The sequence below is a fragment of the Panthera uncia genome, chromosome C2 (genome assembly GCF_023721935.1).
Source record: "Panthera uncia isolate 11264 chromosome C2, Puncia_PCG_1.0, whole genome shotgun sequence".
In the NCBI taxonomy this organism is placed as follows: domain Eukaryota; kingdom Metazoa; phylum Chordata; class Mammalia; order Carnivora; family Felidae; genus Panthera; species Panthera uncia.
This window is the reverse complement of record NC_064810.1, coordinates 146,076,780-146,097,683: the sequence shown is the minus strand read 5'-3', so window position 1 is coordinate 146,097,683 and position 20,904 is coordinate 146,076,780. Positions and strand designations below refer to the sequence as shown.

Below are 20,904 nucleotides of genomic sequence, written 5' to 3'. Positions count from 1 at the left end.
TGTGAGTGGGGGAGGGGCAGAGAGAAGGAGACACAGAATCCGAAGCAGGCTCCAGGCTCTGAGCTGTCAGTACCAAGCCCGACGCAGGGTTCGAACTCACGAACCGCGAGATCGTGACCTGAGCCGAAGTCGGGCACTTAACCGACAGAGCCATCCAGGCGCCCCTCTTTCTAGGCTTATTAATCGTTCTCTCGGTGGTTTTCAGTATCTGTGATCTGAAAAAAATCTCTCTCCCCACTGTAGGAGCTGCTTTTACATTCCTACAAAATGATTCTCCCTCAGTCTCATTTCTTAACTCTGGCTTGATCTCTTTTCATGTTTGGGCTTTGAGGAAACATGGTGGAAAAGCGGCTTTTCCGGGTTGGCCCCTCCCTGTTGGGGTCGGGCAGCCCAGGGCAGGCCCCCCCTCTGCCGCTCGTTTCCCTGTGATACTTGGTGGGCTTCCTCATCTTACCTTCTTCTGTCAGAGGAAAACCCCTTGAAGGTGGGGACCGTATCTTACTTGCTCCTCTTCTCCTTCCCTCTGTCGCATAGTCTGTTTTCTGCACTGTGTTCACATGTTGTAGAAGTGTAGATGCTTAGCAGACACTGCGTTTGGATGGGTGGGTAAATGGACTGAAGAGCAAAGTGCTGAGAACTTTTATATTCAGGTTCTATTTCCGTGGTTTGAGGGAATACCACGGTCTCTTTGAGGAAAGGACTTTTGAGAGAAATACTCCCACATGAGATGCGAGTAGATGGCAGTTTCAGTGTTTGTGCAGCTCGGTCCCTTCCGGATTTGGCCTTTCCTTGGGGCTCTTTGCTTTCACACCCCCCCCCTCCCCCGCCGGTGCTGACTCTGGCTGCCCCCGACGCTCGTTGCCTGCCCCATGTTGCCTAAATCACGATCTCCTTTCCTTTTTGCTCATGTATATCAAAATCAGCCTAGAACGATCTCTCTCTCAGCTTGACTGAAATTTAGTGAAACCAAAACAGAAGCTGTATAACGTAGCTTTCCAAGGAGTAGATTGGCGATCCAGTGTGTCCAGGAATCCCGGTTACGGGATTTAAGAACAGGCTGTGCCCCAGATTCCTCCACCTAGAGCTGATGACAGGGAGCTCAAAGACTGTCCTACGTGGCGATGTACATTCCCTGCCTCAGTTGCCCTCCTTCCTGGCTTCCCATCTTGGCGCGGTGACCTCCGGGGGGCATCTTATCTCCCATGCACTTGGGGTTTGCCCCACGGCATTCCCCACTCACAGGGATGGACGGGTAGTTTAAAACGAAGCCCTTACATAGCAAAGTCCAATTAAAAATCTGGATTTGGGTTTCTTCTGCGGAGATCCTCAGCTTTCATATTTGCTGAGGTAGAGCTTCTGTTTGCCTTTTTCTGTAGCTGTTGGCATAACTCGGTTTTTTGAAGATGGCTATTTTTAAAGTGCACTATGTATTAAAGGTATTTAAGGCAAGCTGAGTGGTGCCGTGCCTTGTGTTTCTGGAGCAGAACACCAGAGCTGCCTCTCTCGCTCCCAGACTCTCTAACTGCTGAGTGGCACGGTGAGTAGCAGTTTCTGCCTGAGGAGTACATCCCCAGCTCTCTTGCCTATGGCAGGGGTTCCTAATCTAGGATCCCCACCCCGGATTCAGGGGGCCCGTGAACTTGCGGGAAGGTCATGTCTTCTATTTTCATTAATCCCTAGTCGTTTCTTTCTTACGTGAAGGTAGGCAACAAACCACAGTGATGTTAGCACCCCCGTGATTTTGTCACCAGTTGAAATCATAGCCGCTTTCATGGCACATTTCAGTTGTAAATGTCTCAAAACTCCCGTTCATGCTGAGCTCCACTTCAGAAGCCGGAGCCTGTGTGTTTCTGTTTCACCATCGTCGTTACTAACATTCTTGTAACTAGTTCAATAGATCTGGCTTCCTTTTTGTCCTCATTATTTGATTCACTTAAAAATACTATTCTAAGAAGAGGTCCATGGCCTCCCCAGACTGCCGGATGGGGTCACAACCAAGACAAGTCATAGAGCCTGTTTGCGACATCCTCCCAGCATGGGCTTGAAATTGGTAGTTTAGTATCTTATCTCTCCTAATTTGTGTGAAGATATTTTCTTCATGCAGAGCTCTGAATGTAAGCTGTGTGGTGAATTATAGTATTAAGAAAAGTAGACTGGGGGCACTTAGGTTGCTCGGTGGGTTAAGCGTCTGATTTTGGCTCAGGTCATGATCTCATGGTTCGTGGGTTCGAGCTCCACGTCGGGCTCTGTGTTGACAGCTCAGAGCCTGGAGCCTGCTTTGGATTCTGTGTGTCTCTTTCTCTCTGCCCCTCCCCTGCTCATGCTCTGTCTCTCAAAAATAAATAAACATTGGGGGGGAAAAAAAGTAAAGTAAACTGGCGATGCTTGGCTGGCTCAGTTGGTTGAGTGTCAGACTCCTGATTTCAGTTCAGGTCATGATCTGAAGGTCATGACATCGAGCTCTGTGTTGGGCTCCACGCTGGGCATGGGGCCTACTTGGCATTCTCTTTCTCTCCCTGTGTTCCTCCCCTGCATGCGCATTCTCTCTAAAACAAATACATGAATGAATGAATGAATGAATGAATGAATGAATGAATAGTAAACTGGCTTTAAAAAAGTCAGTCCTGTTCACCCAGAGAAGCCTTTTACAACCTGGGTTATGTTGACTGTCAATCTGTGGGTAGTAATTACTAAATAAAATTGTCCACTTATGAATAGGAATTGAAAACAAGCCCACTAACCATTTATTGACCCAGCTTCTTGCTGACTCCTATAAGTCTCCCCACTTGGTCCCAGGTTCCAGACTGGAGCATCCCTCCCTGACTGTGGGGCTTGGAGGTGGACACCTCGGAGTCCCTTGCTCTGTCTGCTGGGAAGCCATTGGCCACAAGTGGCCATGCAAATTTAAATCCACTGAAATTAGTACGGTTCGTTCAGGTTCTCAGCCACACTGGCCGTGTTTCAAGTGCTCAATAGCCATCTGTGGCCAGTGGCTCCCGCAGTGGACAGTGCAGAAAGCACATTCCTGTCATCCCAGGAAATGTGTTGGTTAGTACGGAGTCAGCCCTTTCCTTCAGGTTGTCCTAGGTGGTGTCCTTCTCTGAGGCCTCGGCAGGTGCTTTGCTGCACACACCTGGTCCTCCTGTTGGCATCTACCTGTGGCAGCATGTGGGATTGCTTGTTAGGCTCCAGCTGATACGGTGAGGAGTGGCAGGTGGTCAGGGAGGCAGCCTGTATTGTCGTTGAGTCTCAGGTTGGGGCCTGGCCCATCCGGAAAGTGAGAAGTTATCAGTGCCAGGCCTTCCCCCAACCCGCAAAGTTCACAACTTAGCTGGAGAGAGATCTAAGTGGACTAACTGTTCAGGGAACTCGCAGGAACTTCATGTGTTTGGTGTCTTTCTAGGGGGAGGAATGAAGGATTACTGGTGGAAAGGACATGTGAGCTGGCCGTTAGAGGGAGGTGGGCGATGCGTCGTTGACGGGGAGAGCTCTTCTTGCCGGGGGTGGAGGGCCATGAGAGCAGAGGCTCAGATGCCAGTGCTCACGACTCAGTCCCGTCCTCCCTAAGTTCCCCTCCACTCCTTGTGGCAGAGTCACAGCTCTGTGGTTTGGCCAAGGGAACATGGAGTTTGCTCTGAGACCCTTAGCTGCATGGGATCACAGGGCCTTTACACCCGGTGCCCACCGGGACTGCTTCGTTCGGGACCTGCCGTGGGGATTGCTCAGTCAGGGTTTCCAGCAGTGATGAATGCCGTCAGCCTTGTGTCACGGTAGTTTGCAAGCTTCTGAGACCTCGGTTGACACTCCTGTGGCTAGCCAGCCGGGCGCGTCTTTTAGAGACCGAGCACTTGAACTGCTGTGCACTCATTGTGTTTTCTGGCTTTTCTCAGGACTCCTTGGCAGCAGAGATCGAGGGAACGATGCGCAAGGAGCTGCAGTTGGAAGAGCCTGAGTCTCCAGACATCGCGTACGGCCTCGTTCTAGGCTTCCCAGAGACTGGCTCGTGCCCTGTGGTCATCAAAACTAACAACGTCTGGGTCTCAGACACCCCCCCCCCCCCCCCGGATCCCTGTGGTCCTTCCACAGATTTGGGTCCAGATTAAGGGAGACAAGAGAACACAGCCGATAATAGCCCCCAGCAACTCTTACTAGGTTTCAAAGATAGGTTATGAACTTCTAGAAAGTTGAGTAAGGAGAGAGATGTTTCTTATCTCTGTTAATTACAGACTCTGCCTTGACACCAGACTTGTTTTTATCTTTCCTTTCGGTGAAAAACACCGAAAGGTGTTTAAAGTTTAAGCTTTAAACAATTTTAATGTCTGTTAGGAAAAGAAAAATGAGATGCAGTATGAAGGCTCTTCAAGGAGTGCCCAGGCTTCCACTTCCTTCCTGGATATGTTTAGGGATATTGGCCTCTACCAACTCTCTTCCTAACGTGAGCTCTTGCTCAAGGCCTGCCCTGAGGTGTTTCTGAGGACACTGTGGATCTGATTTCATTGTGTATTTTCTGTACCCGAAGCTCACAGCTGGAACTGAAATGGGATCCCAGGAGTGACCACAGTCCCTGAGCCTCGGTGCATGTGTGAAGGCCTCTGCATCCCAGAAGGAGGTGGCCGTTGTAGCAACGTGCCTACCTTGTCTCCTTAAAAAGAAACAAATGAGCATCAAAGGGAGGTTCCGCTCTTAGAAATAGCAGTTGCTAAAAAAATATTAATTGGTGTTTACCATCTCCTTATAGAAGTTTAAGACTAACTTCGTCTTGCTTTTTTTAAATGTATATGAATGGTCACTAGATACTCATTCCACAGGTATTTCTGGAGCCCTGTTATGTGTTGAGCAGTGAACACTGCTTTCTTGGACTTTACGTTCTGGTGACCGTCATGAAAGAGGAAAAGTATCTGGGAGACAAAAGCCCTACTTTAGTATTTTTATTTGTGGGTTAAGCCTAAGGGAGAGAAAAGCAGTATCCCCTTGCTAGCATCACCTTTAGGACACAACCACGTATTTATGAGAGGCCTGAATTCAGTGGGCATTGAGTCTCTTGAGTTCCAGCCAATGCCCTCAGAAACACTGGAAGCACGGGCTGGCAGGTTGTTTGGGGGCTCACGTGGGCCAGCTGCCTTTTGGCTCCTAGATGGTAGTTTCTGGAAGGTTGGACTCCACGGTCATTCCTGCATTTGTTTATTCATGGATGATGTTGTGCATTCCCCCCAGTCACCAGAGGCGAGTCTTTGAGACGGTGAGAAACATCAACCAGGTCGTCAAGCAGAGGTCTCTGACCCCGTCCCCCATGAACATCCCTGGCTCCAACCAGTCCTCAGCCGTGAACTCCCTCCTGTCCAGCTGCGTCAGCACCCCCCGGTCTAGCTTCTACGGCAGTGATGTTGGCAGCAACGTGGTCCTGGACAACAAGACCAACAGCATCATCCTGGAAGCAGAGTCAGCTGACCTGGGGTGAGCCAGCCCAGAGTTTTTATCTGGCTGTTTTGGGGAGAGGTAGTGTGTTTAGAGTGTAAGTTCAGTCATCAGAAGAGGAAGACTGATAAAGAGTCACAGGAAAAGTCTAGAGCTTTCAGTGTTTTAATCTGGTTTAACAACACTCTGTGTTTACAGTCATTCTCGATTCTGGTATTTTCACAAGCTTAAAGAGGTACAACAGGAAGTCTGCTTCTCTGTCAGATGCTGAAGGGGAGGGTAAATGAGTATTTTTCTGTTAATCTTCACTGTTGAGCTGCAGAATGGACATTTGTTTCATGAGCCCTTTGGTAGCTTGGATGTTTAAAAGGTAGAGGAGGACTCAGTCTCTCTCTCCTGGCCAGAATCTAGTTTGCTTTGGAAGGTGGGGTCCTGGACCCCCTCAAAGGTGCTTGTCCCTGGGGTGGGGCTTCCTTAGCAGTGGGCACTTCTTTGTCCTAAAGCCCTGCAGACCCACCCCTACACACACACACACACACACACACACACACACACACGCCAGCTGTGTTGTGTACCCTTTTTACGTGATAATAAAATTGGGGGAAACTGCTTAATCAGAACAGCTCTTTTAATTCAAGAGGACAGAGAAACGCCTCTTGAACCAGTGGCCCTTCTGGTGACTAGGAACCGCATCCTGAAGAATTCTCCCTAAGGGCTCCCGAGGGAGAGGTTTATAGCAACGGGAGTTCTTCTTACTTTTTTTTTTTTTTTTTTTTTTTTTAACGCACCTTAGTGCTCTCCCTCTACCTCCCAAAACACCCACCAGAGGGAACTAGTTCTTCCGGGCAATCATTTATGCCCCTATTTTTGCCTGAATTTCAGCTGTTTGCCTCGTCCGCTTCCCTATCCATCCTGCAGCCACTCCGACCTGTCCACCCCGTGCACCTGGCAGGAAGGCCTTCCTTGCCACACGCACCTTGCACCGCGCCCGCTGCGGGGTGCCCCACGCTCAGCCCCATCTCCCTCCTTCTGCAGGAATGACGAGCGGAGCAAGAAGCCCGGGACGCCGGGCACCCCGGGCTCCCACGACCTGGAAACCGCTCTGCGGCGGCTGTCCCTCCGCCGGGAGAACTACCTCTCGGAGCGGAGGTTCTTCGAGGAGGAGCAGGAGCGGAAGCTCCGGGAGCTGGCGGAGAAGGGCGAGCTGCTCAGCGGCTCCCTCACGCCCACGGAGAGCATCATGTCCCTCGGCACCCACTCCCGCCTCTCCGAGTTCACCGGCTTCTCGGGCATGTCCTTCAGCAGCCGCTCCTACCTGCCCGAGAAACTCCAGATCGTGAAGCCGCTGGAAGGTGATCACCGGGGGCCTCGGCCCCTCGCCACCCTCCTCAGCGACCGCCTGTGGTCCCTGATCCACCACCGGCAAGCGGGCAGCCTCTGTAACACCTACTCCTTTTTCTTCCGCGACAGCCTGCCGCGCTGCTGGTTTGAGTTCCTCTGACGGCGGCGCCCGGCCTGGGCCTGGCCGGGGCAGGTGTGCGAGTGCGCACGCGGGCCGGGGCTGACCTCCGCCAGCAAGGCCAAAGACAGGGAACCAACGTGCTGACGCTGGTTTCCCAGTCCTCTCTCCTTTGCATTTAGAACCTTAGAAGTAAACCTCTTTGCGGGAGGCAGAGGCCCTGCTAAGGTACTGAAAAGTTAATTAGGTCACGCCTGGGGTCTGAGAAGCACCGGGAATGAATGCTTGGACCCCCCCCCCCCCCCCGCCAAACGTTGGCGTCGGGGAGGGGTGCAGAGCAGCGCAGGAAGTAGTTTTTTTCAGTAACCATGCGAAAGCGATTTGCAGTTGGTGGGCTGACACGTTTTGCTTCTGGTCTTCCAGTGAGGAGGGTGTGACTTTCTTCCTTCCGCCTCGGCGGTGTGATCCGTGTGATCCGAGCCAGCCTCCTGCGCCTCCGCCTCCACCGCTGGGGGGCCAGGCAGGGGGCGGCCGCGGAGGCCGGTGAGTTCGCGCTTCCTTAAGCCTGCCTTTCCCAGGGGCGATTTACTTTTCAGTTCCAGGGACACCCCGGATGATTAAACTCACGGAGAATTTCACCTTTTTTCTTTCTTTGTCCTCCAGGCATTATAAATGTCCTCCCTTTACTTACCACCACCCTGGCAAGAGCCACCCAGTGTTGGTATTTTTCATTTTTGACTCCTTTGGTTTGGAAACCCATGTGAGTTTCAGAGGCTGTTTGAGAGGGTACTCTGTATTACATTTCTGACGCAAAGCCCAGTCAGAATCTGGGTAAGGCTGTATTTATCACTTTAGACCTATATTCTTAAGGCGTGGTCTTAGACATATGCTCTTAATTGCCACCCCTACAATTTAATATGACACGTATACTGTTGATGTACTATATGTGTATCTCGGCTCTCTGCCTAAAAAGATTAGGATTCTTTTCACCCCATAATAACCCACTTCTGACCCATTGGGGGCAGTATCACCCCTGTTGAGAATGTGTGCTGTAAAATGAGGGTGTGCTTGTTAAAGACCTAAGACTTAACTGGGTCCTGGGTCGTATAGTTTTCAAAGGAAGGAAGAGGGTGGGCTGACTTTCTTTCTTCATGATTATTTTTTAATTGTATAATTTAGGGCCTTATTAGATTTCAGAAAAGGGATGGCTCATTCTTTTTTTAATTGTTTATTCAGTTGTGAGCTTGGTGATTGTTTCCTGATCCATAATTATGTCTGTTTTTCTTTCAATAAAATCTTCCATTTCTGCAATTTTACTTTCTGCCTTTCTTTTCTTTTTTTCTCCTTTGTCTCTTAAAGCTCATTGGAATTACCATCTCTATTTTGTCTGATTTCTGTATTTGACTTTGTATTTCATTAGATCATCTAAGAATATGTCTTTGCATTCATTTTCCAAGCATATTGCAGGAAGAGATTATTAAACTTTTATTTCGACCAATTCATCTTTTTTTTTCCCTCTTTTATAATCTTGTGGCTTAGCAGTATTTTTGTGTTAATAGAATAAGAGGAAATCCCATTCGATTTGCTAGGTGAGTTTCATTGATAGTACCCAGCTCACCAGGATGCTAAATCACCACCATTAAGAAGTCCTATCTTATCACCATGGACTGTCATGCATTCTCATGATAGAGATCCCTGTCCTCCATTTTGTAGTTCTCTGACTTCTTAGCTGTTTAAAATACAACCAATATCTCCTTTCTTCCTTCCCTCCACAATTATTTTTTGTGTTACTGTGTTTAATATGATATGATGGAGTGCTGACACAGAAGTCTGCCTGACACTGGGTTCAGCGCATCTCTGTGGCATTAGACAAGTTACCTTTTTGAGCCCTGTCCCCCTTATTTGTGAAATAAGGCTTACATCTGCCACACAAAATTGTGGTGAGGAGTCCATGTGATGTGTTTTGTATTATGCCTGGCACCTAATAGGTGCTAATTAAAACTCAGGTTCCCCACACTTGCCCCTGTTGCAGCAGCTCAGGTCTGGAGGGTGGCCTTACCAGTGTTGAGAACCCGGACCAGCACTGTGCTGGGGCCGAGTTCTTACATCATCCGTTTCCGCTAGCCTGCTCAGAAGCCGATAGGACTCCTTTGGTCTTCGGTGGCCCAGGTAAATGTGCCTGGGGTGAGGCCCCTGGAGGTTGGCCGGGATCACAGCAGATAGCCAGGCTGTGTCTCCCTTACCTATTTAATTCATCTTGCTGTCTGCTCATTGGTGTCAGCCAACATAGCTGGGCTCGGTGTTTAAGGTTAGCACTCTTGTCTCATCATCTTACCTTAGGTGTTTTAAGCAAGTGAAGAACAAACCAAACTTTCCAGACTAGAAGAGACAGCCCTGCATTAAAGAGATGAGTTGGGCAGTATTTCCCCCCGACCCCCCGGAAATACCAAGATGGTATTTCCCCAAAAACAAGTCAGTATGTAATTAGAGGACAGCATCTACTTCTAGGCTATGCTAGACATTGTCCAACAGGTTAGCTTTAACTTTTAAGTCCCAGGTACTCTTCTGACATAAATGGATTTGGTTTTCTTTTCCTTTGATGATACAAAAACTTGTAGTCAGAACAGTGGGATGTGGGGGGAAAGCAAACAGAAGGAAAGGCATGGTGACTGTGTTTTCTCTGCTGTCCACACGCTCGTTTCATAGAGCTTCATCTTGGTGCCAACCGGGACAGGGAAGTTCCTCTCTTTCCCTGCCCCCCAGCCTTGTTCTCATGTGGTTGGGGAGGAGGGGTGTGATGACAGGTAGCTAATAGTACTTCTCCTTTGTGCTCTACGGATGAAGGAAGCCAGGGCAGGGTGTGGAGAATGGGAAAGAGGCAGCCGAGGCTCTGAATAAGATGCCGTTCATATTTAATTTTTGATTTGTCCTCCATCTTGTATCCAAGGCAGGACTTCAGGCAGCCAGGAGATTCCTAAGAATTCCAACATGGTGGTCCCAGGCAGTGGCAGGGGGAGTGAGGGGGAGTTAGCTGTTTTTTGCCCAGGTGTTGGACTCAGGAAACCTTTCTGGGGCCTCAGAACCAGTCAGGAACGGAAATGGTCTGTGAGCTCCACAGCCTGACGTGACTCAGATAACAGGGTTGCGAAGGCTTTCACCAACGGTCACTTTTGCAGCATGGAACACACCTGTGTGAGGACTGAAGAAGCCAGTCAGGTGTGGTGTTGACCTGATTTCTGAGAACTCACACTCAGGAGGCCTCCTCACTGCTGGCCAAGAGACGGTCTATGTGGTTAAGAGGCTGGACACTGGAGCCAGCATGGGTTTGAATCCCACCCAGATTAGCCACTTGCCAGCTTTGCAACCTCTGGCAAGTTACCTGACCTCCCTGTGCTCAGTTTCCTCATCTATAAAATGAGGACAGGGTTATCATGATTAAGTGAGTTAATAAATGTAGACCCCCCAGGACTCCTGGCCCTTACTAAGTGCTCAGTAAAGGTTGGCTGTTCGATGTGAATGAGCTGCCCAAGACAGGGGCCAAAATCCAAGAATGATGCATATGTCAGCATAGTCTTTCCATTGCAGTCTCACTAAATTCCCTCGGCTCTGCATGTTCGGGAAAGGCAAATAACCCCGTGTCCGTCTGCAGCCTCTTGAATCCCAAGCAGCAAACCCTTCGTAGCCTCGTTTCTCTCTCGATCCCATGCCTGGGGTGGGGAGGGATGAGGGCAGTCTGTTGGCACAGCTAGTTGAACAGATAGTTGATCTGTTGACTGGGACAGTTGTCCGGGCCCAGACCCCTGCCTCCCTGAGTTCCTTCCCAGTGCTTTGTAAACATCTCAGCCCCTTCCGGAAGGATGAGGGCCTTTAGCACTTCTTGACACGGTCCTTCACTTTCCAGTGTCTGTCAACTCTCTTCCCCTTCCAAAAGTAGAGGTGACGTGGCCACTCTGGACCCAAGGGTTGGTCATCCTGCGGCAAGACCAGCATGTGCGGTCCCAAACTGGAAGTCACAGGGCCTTGTTAAGACTTCTCCCCAGTGCAGCGTTTTTGCCAGGAATGTGCCCGTGCTTCCAGTGAACACATGAACAGGGGGCTCACTATGCATTATGAATGGGGGTCTCCGCGGGTGGCTGGAGAGATTCCATCGGCAGCTGTGTGTGCCTGTCTCCTGACGGGCCTTGGACAGCCACCTGGAAGTTTTGCCGCCCACCACTTAGGCTTCTCGCTTAGTCTGGGTTCCTGGCTGGAGCACGGATATCCTTCTTTACACACCTGTGGACTCTGGGGGGCAGGCAGTGTGAGATTGAAAGAACCTGGCCTTTAGCACTGACCTCTGGCTATGCCACCCCTCCAGGACTTTGAAAAATTATCCAACTTCAGTGCACCTCAGTTCCCTCATCAGGGGCTTGGGAGCAGTGAGTTGAGGTAATACGTATTAAAAGAAGCTGCTGTACAGGCATGCTCCATACAGGGTAATTAAAAAAAAAAAAAAAAAAAATGGAGCCGTGACATCTAGGATTCAGGATCCCGTGAGCGGGTTTCAGCATGTCTGCAAAGCCCCGACCAGTTACGCACGTTGCCGCTTGCCTGTGAGCTCCTTTTCGGGATAGAGTCCGTGAGCTCTCCAGGTTCTCGAAGGGTCTGAGAATTGAGACCACAGCTCCTGGCCAGGGTTTCTCAGTCTCCGCCCTGCTGACATCTGGGGCCAGGTCATTCCGGGTTGTTGTTGGGTTTGTCCTGGGCATCGTCCTGTAGCATCCCGGGCGCTACCCATGAGATGCCCTTAGCGCTCCGTCCTTCCCCCCAAGTTGTGACAAAAATGTCTCCAGATGTTAACAGACGTCCCCAGCTGAGAACCACTGCTCTAGACGTCTCTTAGCAGCTAGTAAGGGAGCAGGGATGTGATGCTCTCTTTCGTCCTATGTGCCTCTGTATGATCTCACTCCTTTTGCACTGAGGATATTTTCTATGTCGATGCAGTAGATTCAGAGTAAGTAGGTGGCCTTTCAAACTGGGACAGGCCTCAAAGTGGGTGTCTAGGGACTGTCCTGAACACGTATCGGCAGCGTGTCCACTGTTTCTCTTTTAAGTGAGTTTGGAAGTGCCCACTTACAGAGTCCTTTCAAGACTCACCGGCCGGGACTGCTTCCTGAGAAGTTCCTTCCCCGCGGTATGTTGGAGGCAGCACAGTCACGAGGCACACCACAGGGTCAGGAGCTGCCGTTGAGGGGGGTTCCCCGCATCTTGTTCACATTCCTGGACTGATCCCCGACTCCGATGCCTGCCACCGTTTTCCCTCTCTTTTCTCTTGACTCCTGAGCTGCTGGCTCCTGGCTCCCTGGTCCCCCTTTCTGATGTGCCCCTGGAGGCCTTGGAGGGATTCTTGCCTGCCCAATAGAGGACACCCTTGGTAACTGGGTGGTTAACCAGTGGTAACTGGGAGGCACTGGTGCAGGAAGGCTCTCGCTTTCCTATGCCTGAGAACTGCTCTCAAAGTCTCTCGAGTAGAATGTTTATTTGCGTGACCCACTAATTCATCTGTAGAATGGGGACAGACACCCAGCCTCATGGGCCATCATACCTGGGCCACGCAAGGTGTAATAAATGTTCCAAAGGGGAAGGGGTTGCTCTTCAAAAGGCAAATGGATTGGCCAGAATCCCAGGACATAGCAACATACCAAAGGTTTTGAGACGTTCCTCCGTAAATCTACTTGTCAACCCAGGTTTGCTAAGCATAATTGTTCTTGGAACACTTCTCTTCGTGAGCACCCGTGACACCCTCGAGGTCCTCAGGGACACACTCCGGTGTTATTACAGACCTTGCACGATGTCATCTGAGTCCCGGGGTCTGGTGTCACTAAGGAGATCTCCTCTGCTTCAGACCTCTGTACGGACTTACATGCTCGTCACTCACACCGAGTTCGTCCCTTTCCCTTTCCCTCTCCCAAACCTGCAGCCTATCAGGTTTGCTAGTCGAAAACAGAAACCCTAATAAGTAGACTACAGTCGTGCCTATGGCTAATCTCTGTGTGCTACTCTAATTGCCTTTTGCTTTTCTCATGTTGTGGGTCCCGAGTTGATATGGTCTTACTCTGCCTCTGCTTCTGTCTTCCGTGTTCCCAACGGTGCGGACTTGGCATAGACTCTGTACTTGTACCCTCCCCCGCCCCCCGCCCTTTTGTACTTGGTCTTGCTTATTTTTTTTCCTCTCCAGTTCCTAAGTTGATACGATGTTGGATTTGGGGACTGACAATGGGTTGACTAAAAGTTTGTCACCAGACATCCTTGCCACGCCTTATGGCTTTCATTTTACTTTGTAAAAAGCTTTGTTTCTGATTCCTTCAGTTGGTGCCCCTCCCAGGCGTGGCAAGCTGATCGCCCGTCACACGGTAGCAAGAGCCAGGGCCGCTCCCCCGGTGTCCCTGCCAGAGTTCACCCACGAGGCTCAGGGCCCGCTTGAGGGTCACGCTCCGCACTCTGAGGGTGGTGACAGCCGTCAGCTCGGACTCGCATCCTAACCCTCTCTTCTGCCTTGTCCCCCCTTCTCTGCCCTTTCTCCTGCAAGGCTCCGCCACCCTTCACCACTGGCAGCAGTTGGCCCAGCCCCATCTCGGGGGCATCCTGGACCCCCGGCCCGGTGTGGTCACCAAGGGCTTCCGGACACTGGACGTTGACCTGGACGAAGTGTACTGCCTTAACGACTTTGAGGAAGACGACACAGGTGACCACATTTCCCTCCCGGGCCTAGCTACCTCCACGCCAGTTCAGCACCCAGAGACCTCAGGTGAGGGGTCCCGAGCACGCGTGACTGTCTCAGGCAGCAGAAGTTACCCACGCCGGCCTCAGGCTTTCCCAGAGGAGATGCAGGAGCCGCCCGCGGCCGAGGAGGAGGAGGAGGAGGAGGAGGGGTCTGGTGAGGGCACCGCCATGAGTCCTGTAAACCTGGCACCTTTACCAGAGGCCGATTTCTGGGCCATTCTCACCTCTGTTCCGAGCACCATCCGTAGCGGCTCTCTGTCTGTAGCTTCCGCTCGTCTGTGTGGGTGACGATTAAAGCACTCCCATCGTGCGGGTCTGTTTTTTAACGCAGAGTCTGATGCCTCCTTTTTGTAACAAATGGGTGTAGCTCCCTGCCCGTGTTGGAGGTGCATGGCCCAGCGGGGCTCCTGACGGGGGAGCAGGAAAGGCTGCTAAAAAGGAGGGGATTGTTGCCCCCGCCCCACACATCAGCTCCCCTCTTCCTGTTGTGGGTCTCTCCCTGAGTCTGGGGCAGGGCGGGGGGCAGATTGTCGAGTCCTACGGTGATTTCCAAACCGAGCTGAGCAGAATTGGGCATTTTAAGGGGGAAGATAGGAGCGCCGGGTCGTTCAGATGGTGAATGAGAGACCCTGTCCCTCCGCGGAGCATCGGAATAGGAAAAAGCCCAGAAGGTGTTCAGGATTTCAGACAACTGGTGGATAGAGTGGCCTTTTCACATTTCTAACTTCAATGAAGGTGTATGTGTTTTCTTTCCAGCTTACACATGTGTTCAGAGCGGATTTTTAAAAAGTGTTTTAGCGGTACTCCTTAACCCAACAAGCCCTAGGACAATGACATCTAGAGGGTCCCAGGTTGGAAGTATTTCCAGAGAGAGGACCCCAGATGAATCTGGAAAGGAGCTCTGGTTGATTACCCACCCCCTGCTGCCCCATTAAAGACCTGACCATGAGTTTGTAGATTTACACCCTAGGCGTCACTGGGATGAAACACTTTGGGCTCAGGGCCCTGGAACTACAGGGGTCATGTGGTCACCATTTGCCCCAGATTTCCTGGGACAACCCCCCCCCCCCACCTCTGCCACCCGGACTGCAGTGCTGAGGAGACAAGGAAGCTATCTTGTGGGGTCAGGGCAGAGACCCAGCCTATGATGAATTCAGGCAATGTTGTCATCCTCATGACATCCTGAGTCATTAGATTTGAGGAGAGGACACGCATCTTTGTGATTCATAACTTTCGTTCATGAAGGCCACAACTCCCCCTGCTGAGGTACAGGGCAGGAGTGAGCTGAGGTTCGCGATGGCACCTCCCAGGCTAAGTTTGGATGCCTGTGGCAAGGGACTTTATTTGGACCCGACTTTCCTTTTCTCTTTGACATCAACTTCAGAGGTAAAGGATTCAAAGTAAAAAGGATTGGTTTAGCACATAGGTTTATGGTTTGCTTATTTACTTTCTTAGCAGTTATCAGGTTAAGCTTGCAAGGGAATGAAAATGTTTATTACTGAATATCTTCAGAACGGGAGACCAGCGGTGGTATTGTCACTTACCTTTGTTGGCAGCACCGTTGTCCTTCCGGAAGGCAGACGGTGGTACGGGAAGCACGGCGTCTGCTGATTTATGTGACTGAAACTGTAGGAATCGTGTCAGCTGTGATGACCTCTCCCTGTAGTCCTACATGGACTAGAAAGTGAATGCTTTAAGTGTGAAGAAGCATCATTAACTGTGTCTTTAAGAAGTTACACAAAAGGAGTAAAACTTGTCAAGTCAGCTAAGAGCTTCTCTTGAAGGTCAGAGGGGGAGAGGGGACCAATTATGAGGACATAAGTCCTGACCGCTTTCCTTACCCTAGATAAAGACGTATTCAATTGCTTCTTCCCTCTTTCCTCAAACCTCAGCAAATTCATCCCAGCAACTTTGAAGAGAGGCACACAAATCTATAGTTGACATTTAGAGGGATCCCAGGTTGGAAGCATGCGTTCAGAAAGAGTTCTATAGATCGCTGAAGGTAACACAGGGAAGGGCTGAGCATTTAATTTTTTTTTTTTTTTAACGTTTATTTATTTTTGAGACAGAGCATGAACGGGGGAGGGTCAGAGAGAGGGAGACACAGAATCTGAAACAGGCTCCAGGCTCCAAGCTGTCAGCACAGAGCCCGACGCGGGGCTTGAACTCACGGACCGTGAGATCATGACCTGAGCCGAAGTCGGCCGCTTAACCGACTGAGCCACCCAGGCGCCCCTAGAGAAGGGTTCTTTGGAGCTCATTTGCTGGGTCAGAGTTGTTAAAAGCTCAGTGCTCAGAGGGGATCGGTGCAAACAGCAATTTGGCCCTTCTCTCTCTATTGGGAGTAACACGACCGTTTTGATTACTGGAATGTAAGAAGCATGTCACTCTAAATAAATCACCCCAGAGGCCCCACGTGGCACTCTGTACACAGTCTTGGAGTCACAGGTAAATAGCTAAGCTTCAGCAGGAAGGACTAGGGCATAGTCTGTCTTGGGATTTGTATCCGGGCTGGTCTGGTCCCTGCCTTGGTCTGTCCCTAATGCTTAGGGTTTCTCTCTCTTTTTTTTTTTTTTTTTAAGTTTATTTATTTATTTTGAGAGAGACAGAGACAGCACAAATGGGGGAGTGGCAGAGAGAGAGAGAGAGAGAAAGAGGGAGAGTGTGAATGAATGAATGAATGAATGAACGAACCCCAAGCAGGCTCTGTGCTGCCAGCAAAGAGTTGAGTGTGGGGCTTGAACTCACAAAACTGCAAGAAGTCAGACGCTTAACCGACTGAGCCACCCAGGTGCCCTGATGGCTTAGGCTTTTCTGGTGCCAGACAGCACAGTCCCAGGAGCTGCCTCTGGGAATACTTGGTAGGGAGAAACTAAAGACGGGAAGGGTTAGCCTTTTTTCTTGCAACTATTCCTAAGGGAGGAAACTGGGGAGACTTATATATTAGGCACTTTTATCTAGAGCCTGTTAGCTCATGGAGAAAAAGTTTTGAGTACGGAAAAAAAAATTAATATATTTTAATGTATTATTGTATCATTATTGGCTGATTTTTATAATCCCATGTCTTAAAAAAACGTGATTCCTTGTTGTTTGTAAATAATTTAGATGATTAAAATGGATTGTTTAAAACAATTTTTTAGATTATAATTTTACTTTTTCAGGGACATTTTATGTTATTAACTCCTATAGAAAGTACACTTTCTCAGAAACGGTCATTATCTTGTACTGTCCATGTTGTGAATTTTAGGTGTTTATTTGTAGGGAAGAGCCCGGCACGTGAGAAAAGATTCAGATCAGAGTTTTAAAGTCATGCAGTTAAGTCGGCAGATGGTCGGGCTGTTTAGTTGAATTGTTTTGGACGCCCTGATCCTTAAAGGGGAGGGAGAAGTAGGGTGAAAGCACAGAAGAAAGGGAAGGTCCGTTTATTTTCACGCACACGAAGGCCACTCAGGTGGGGGAAATTCCCCTAGAGCAGGCTCATGCCAGTCACGGCGGCCTGTCTGGCTGTGGCCCCGCAGTGGAGTTGGGGCCGAGGTGCCAAAGTAAGCGTTGAAGGCAGAACCCACCTTTGGTCACAACAGCCCTTTAAAGTAGCCTGAAGCTGCAGCGTGGACCTCCCCCCCAGCACCCCAGGCACAGGCCAGGAATTGGCTTCTTTCGTAGCTCCCTTCCTGGACACCTAGGTCGGGGTTCTGTGGAGGAAAGGAGCCAGAGGGGAAGTGGGGCCCGCTGAGTAGTACTTCAGCGCATGCGTGGGGCAGGAGCCTGAATAAAGGCCCGCCGTCCTGTCCTTTCTGCCCCAGGACCCAGGTGGGTCCTGAGGGAGAGTGGGCCGTGGGGGCCTGATGGGTCTGGAAGGGAAGCCCGGTTCCTTCGATTCACAGACCTTCGGGTGTAGGCAAGGTCCCTTCTGTCTCCACGGAAAGACTTGATGACACGTGGCCACTCTTGCTGGGAAGACTTTCCAACCCAGCCTTCGTTCTGGAGCGGTTACAGGAGTTTGGTCCTTGCGCACAGAGCAGGCGGTCTGCTCAGACCCACTGGTGTTAGGCAATTAAGGAAGGCCCGGTGCTCTTGCATCGGGATACCTATTAGACCAGAACGAAACAGGCAGCGGCTCCCAGGAGGTGGAAACATGAAGGAAGAGTGAGGTCCTTGACGCCTCCCCAAACCGCCAGCTGGAGTCAACCCTGCTTACAATTTCCTGAACAAGCCTGCGCTTCGGGAGTGCTTTCCGGACGGCAGCCTCACCTCTGAAAACCATAGGGGAGCCTTCCCGTGCTCTGGGGGGACCCACGCAGACAGACGGCTGAGCGGGGGGCTCAGGCTGCTGACACTTAGCGGAGGAGCTCCGGGGTGGGTGCTGGCGGTGGAGTGAGCTGTCCGGCTGCACCACCTCGTGGTGGGAGGGGGAAGTGCGCCCCTGAACTGGCTTGGAAGGCACTTAGCGGGGACGCTCTTGGTGCCGGTTAAGTCAGGCCAGCTGCCCACCCCCAAGGGCATCCACCACAGAAGGGAGGACGAGAGGACAAGGTCTAGGGCCCAGCTTTGTGAGAACCCAGAGGATCCAAAGAGACTTTTGCATTTTGCCCCTTCGACATTTTAACCACAATTCTTTAAAAAAAATCCCTTTTTCTCCAGAGGGTATTTTAAGGGCCACTTGTGGGAATTTCTGCCCCTCTCTGCATGAAATGCTGTGAGAATGCTCATCGGTCAAATCACATACTCCTTAGATGAAACAGGGAATAGCCTGGCGCAATGGGAAAAAACAGGCTTTTAATTATTTTAATTTTGCAGGATCCAAAAATAAGTTGTACAGAAACCAGAAAAAGATCTCGTGTGGCTTAAAAATCTCTGTGATAGAAATCTCCTGGTGCCTGTAGACCCAGGTCTGCGACAGGGGCTTGGAGGTCTCTGTTGAGCTGCAGGGACAGACGAGGGGCTATGTTGAAGAAATGCTCAAGAGGCAGCCTTCGGGGGCCCATGTTAAGCCCGGAGCTAAGGGCTTAAAAAATACCACCCTGTAACACCGTTTGGCTTAAAATCACTTTTATTTTTTTTAAGAAGGGAGGAAATGCACTGCCGTGTCAGAAACTGTTGTTGATTCCCCAGCCTCCAGAGGAAAACGCTTGTTAGAGCCACGTGAACCCTGGACACAGTATTTATATTAATGATGAAACAGAGGGCACACAAAAGATTTATGGAGCTTTTCCCACAGGAACTCATGAAACTTCTTTTTTTCCCAGAAAAAATCATGGGCAGAGTTATATAAAGAAGTGACAGAAAGAAGTCTCTAAAGCATTTTCCTATGCCCTGACATTTTAAGTCTTTTAGGAAGAATTCGAAAGCATTGCTTTTTGCCCCTTCTTTCTTTTCTTTCTTTCTTTTTTTTTTTAATGGGCAAGCAGCTGACAGGCAGACATGTCCGCCTCCTTCCCTTCCCCCAAATGTGATTATTCCTTGAACAAAAAGTAACAGTCATTAGGAACTAGTAAAAAGGTAAAAACAAAACCAAAGCAAAACCAAGAAAAGGTGCTGATGCTCTTAGGATTTAGCTCAAGCCATGCCTTTAAGCTGGATAGACAATGGTTTCTGTTTTCTGTGGGTCTGGTTTTTCTTGGATAGAGAAGAACCCGTGGGCACCGCTGTTGACGTGATGGCAGTTACTGGAACTGTAGGGGCAGGTGGGAGAGAGAACATGGGCGTGTGCGTTGGTTAATGAGTTTATAGAAATTGCGAAGCAGATCCGAACTGTGTGACAGCAACTTCACACGCTATGTGTTCAAATTAAGAAAAGGAAAACATTGGAGGCATTTTGTTCACTTTACGTAGGTTTGGCCTCTTCCCATGGAAAGTGGGGAAGAGCATACGGAAGCTTTCAGTGCATCACAAAGGCAGAGTCCTCTTTTTCCAGGATCCGGAGATGTGTTTGTAATTTTGATTTTTAAGCTATTCATGTTAGCAAAAAGAAAGAAAATCTCCGGTGTGTGTCATGGCCAGGCTTCTCCGTCCTCAGAAATCCCCTTTGAAACAGCCTTGCCCTGGTGTGTTTTTGGTGACTCCTTAGAAACTTCCGGGTGCAGGTATAGTTTTTGGCATCCGTGTGGGCTCACGTGAGGGCTGTTTTAAGGACTGGGTGCCATGATGGCCCTTAGAGGGGAAGTTCCTGTTCTCCCCAGCACATTACCAGCCCGCAGTATGGGGGGAAGGACAGCACCCCTCGGATTGACTGAAATGCACGGGTCGCTGTGTACAGATCACATCATACGGGTGGGAGACCGGCAGAGTCTTGGTCACGCTTCATGTCCCCGCCAGAGTGACCCTTTGCTCTCCTCACAATTAGAGCAGGCGGCCACGGGGAGAGCAGTGGGCTTTCCTGCCCGTCCCCGGGCGGCCCAAACAGTCCACCGAGCAGCCATCACCCAGGTCTGCGTAATCCCTGCTGTCTCAAGGCCACGCAGGGAGGAAGCCCCAGCTCACCGGAGACCATGGGCCCCATCACTAGCTGCAGCGGCGAGATCCCGAGCGCCCAGTTTTGCTGTCAGTCCTCACCACCCTTTTCCCCTCCAGAGGAGCACAGCCCGTCAGACCGTTTACCCAGTGCACCTGCTCTAGGCAGAAAGCACAGCACGGACGGATCAGAGAGCAAGTGAGCAGGGTAGCTCTTGCCCTCGGAAAGCCCTTCTGTGCCCCGACCTGCGGCTGGCCAAAGGGGTGTGCCTGCACGAGGCATGTTTGCAGAAAAACGAATGTGTACGCTGGCCCCCTGCGTGTAGTTCACCAGTGTAGACAATCTTGAATAACAAGGATTAACTCAGTTTAAAGGTCCCCTTTGATAGATTAGGATTTTGTAGCAGTGTCAGAACCTGGCAGAGAAGGAACAGATGTGAATAACGAGGGATTAGGGGACGCTCGAGGGAAGCCCTTGTCGGTGTGAATACTCTAACCCACGTGGTGCTGTCCCCGAGCAAGGCTGTGAGGCCCTGCAGCCCAGACTGAGGAAGAGGAAAAGGATTTAAGCAGGGAGTCGGAGTCTTAAATCCAAGCAACCCTGTCCTCGGAAGCCCCGGGTGGGCAGTAGGAGGTGCACACACAGCTGCTGAGGCAGGGCTCTGGTGTCCCGTGGGGACCAGGGGACTCCAGGAGGGAGCCCTCCCCCTGAGCCCCTGCCCCTGCTGGCGAGAAGGCATCCTGTGCCTCTTTCTTGGAGGAATTGCTCTCCCGCAGGCAGGCCTTTGGGAATCAGCCTGTGGCTGCTCCGTGGGGAG

General features: G+C 50.6%; 1 protein-coding gene across 14 annotated transcripts in view; it reads left to right on the top strand.

The window, feature by feature from the left end:
- Positions 1–20,904, top strand: part of TRAK1 (trafficking kinesin protein 1) — a 158,550-nt gene that overhangs the window by 97,984 nt on the left and 39,662 nt on the right. For 10 of the 14 annotated variants that reach the window (XR_007457566.1, XR_007457567.1, XM_049629936.1 and 7 more), the window contains 4 exons: positions 3,891–3,967; positions 5,215–5,454; positions 6,451–6,767; positions 13,443–13,661. Coding sequence is in view for 12 of the 14 variants with exons in the window: in XM_049629936.1 (XP_049485893.1) it covers positions 3,891–3,967; positions 5,215–5,454; positions 6,451–6,767; positions 13,443–13,661 (853 nt within the window). In the remaining 2 variants the exon portion in view is untranslated. The remainder of the gene's footprint in view (positions 1–3,890; positions 3,968–5,214; positions 5,455–6,450; positions 6,768–13,442; positions 13,662–20,904) is intronic. The other 4 variants (XM_049629937.1, XM_049629941.1, XM_049629933.1 and 1 more) reach the window with 1 other exon arrangement.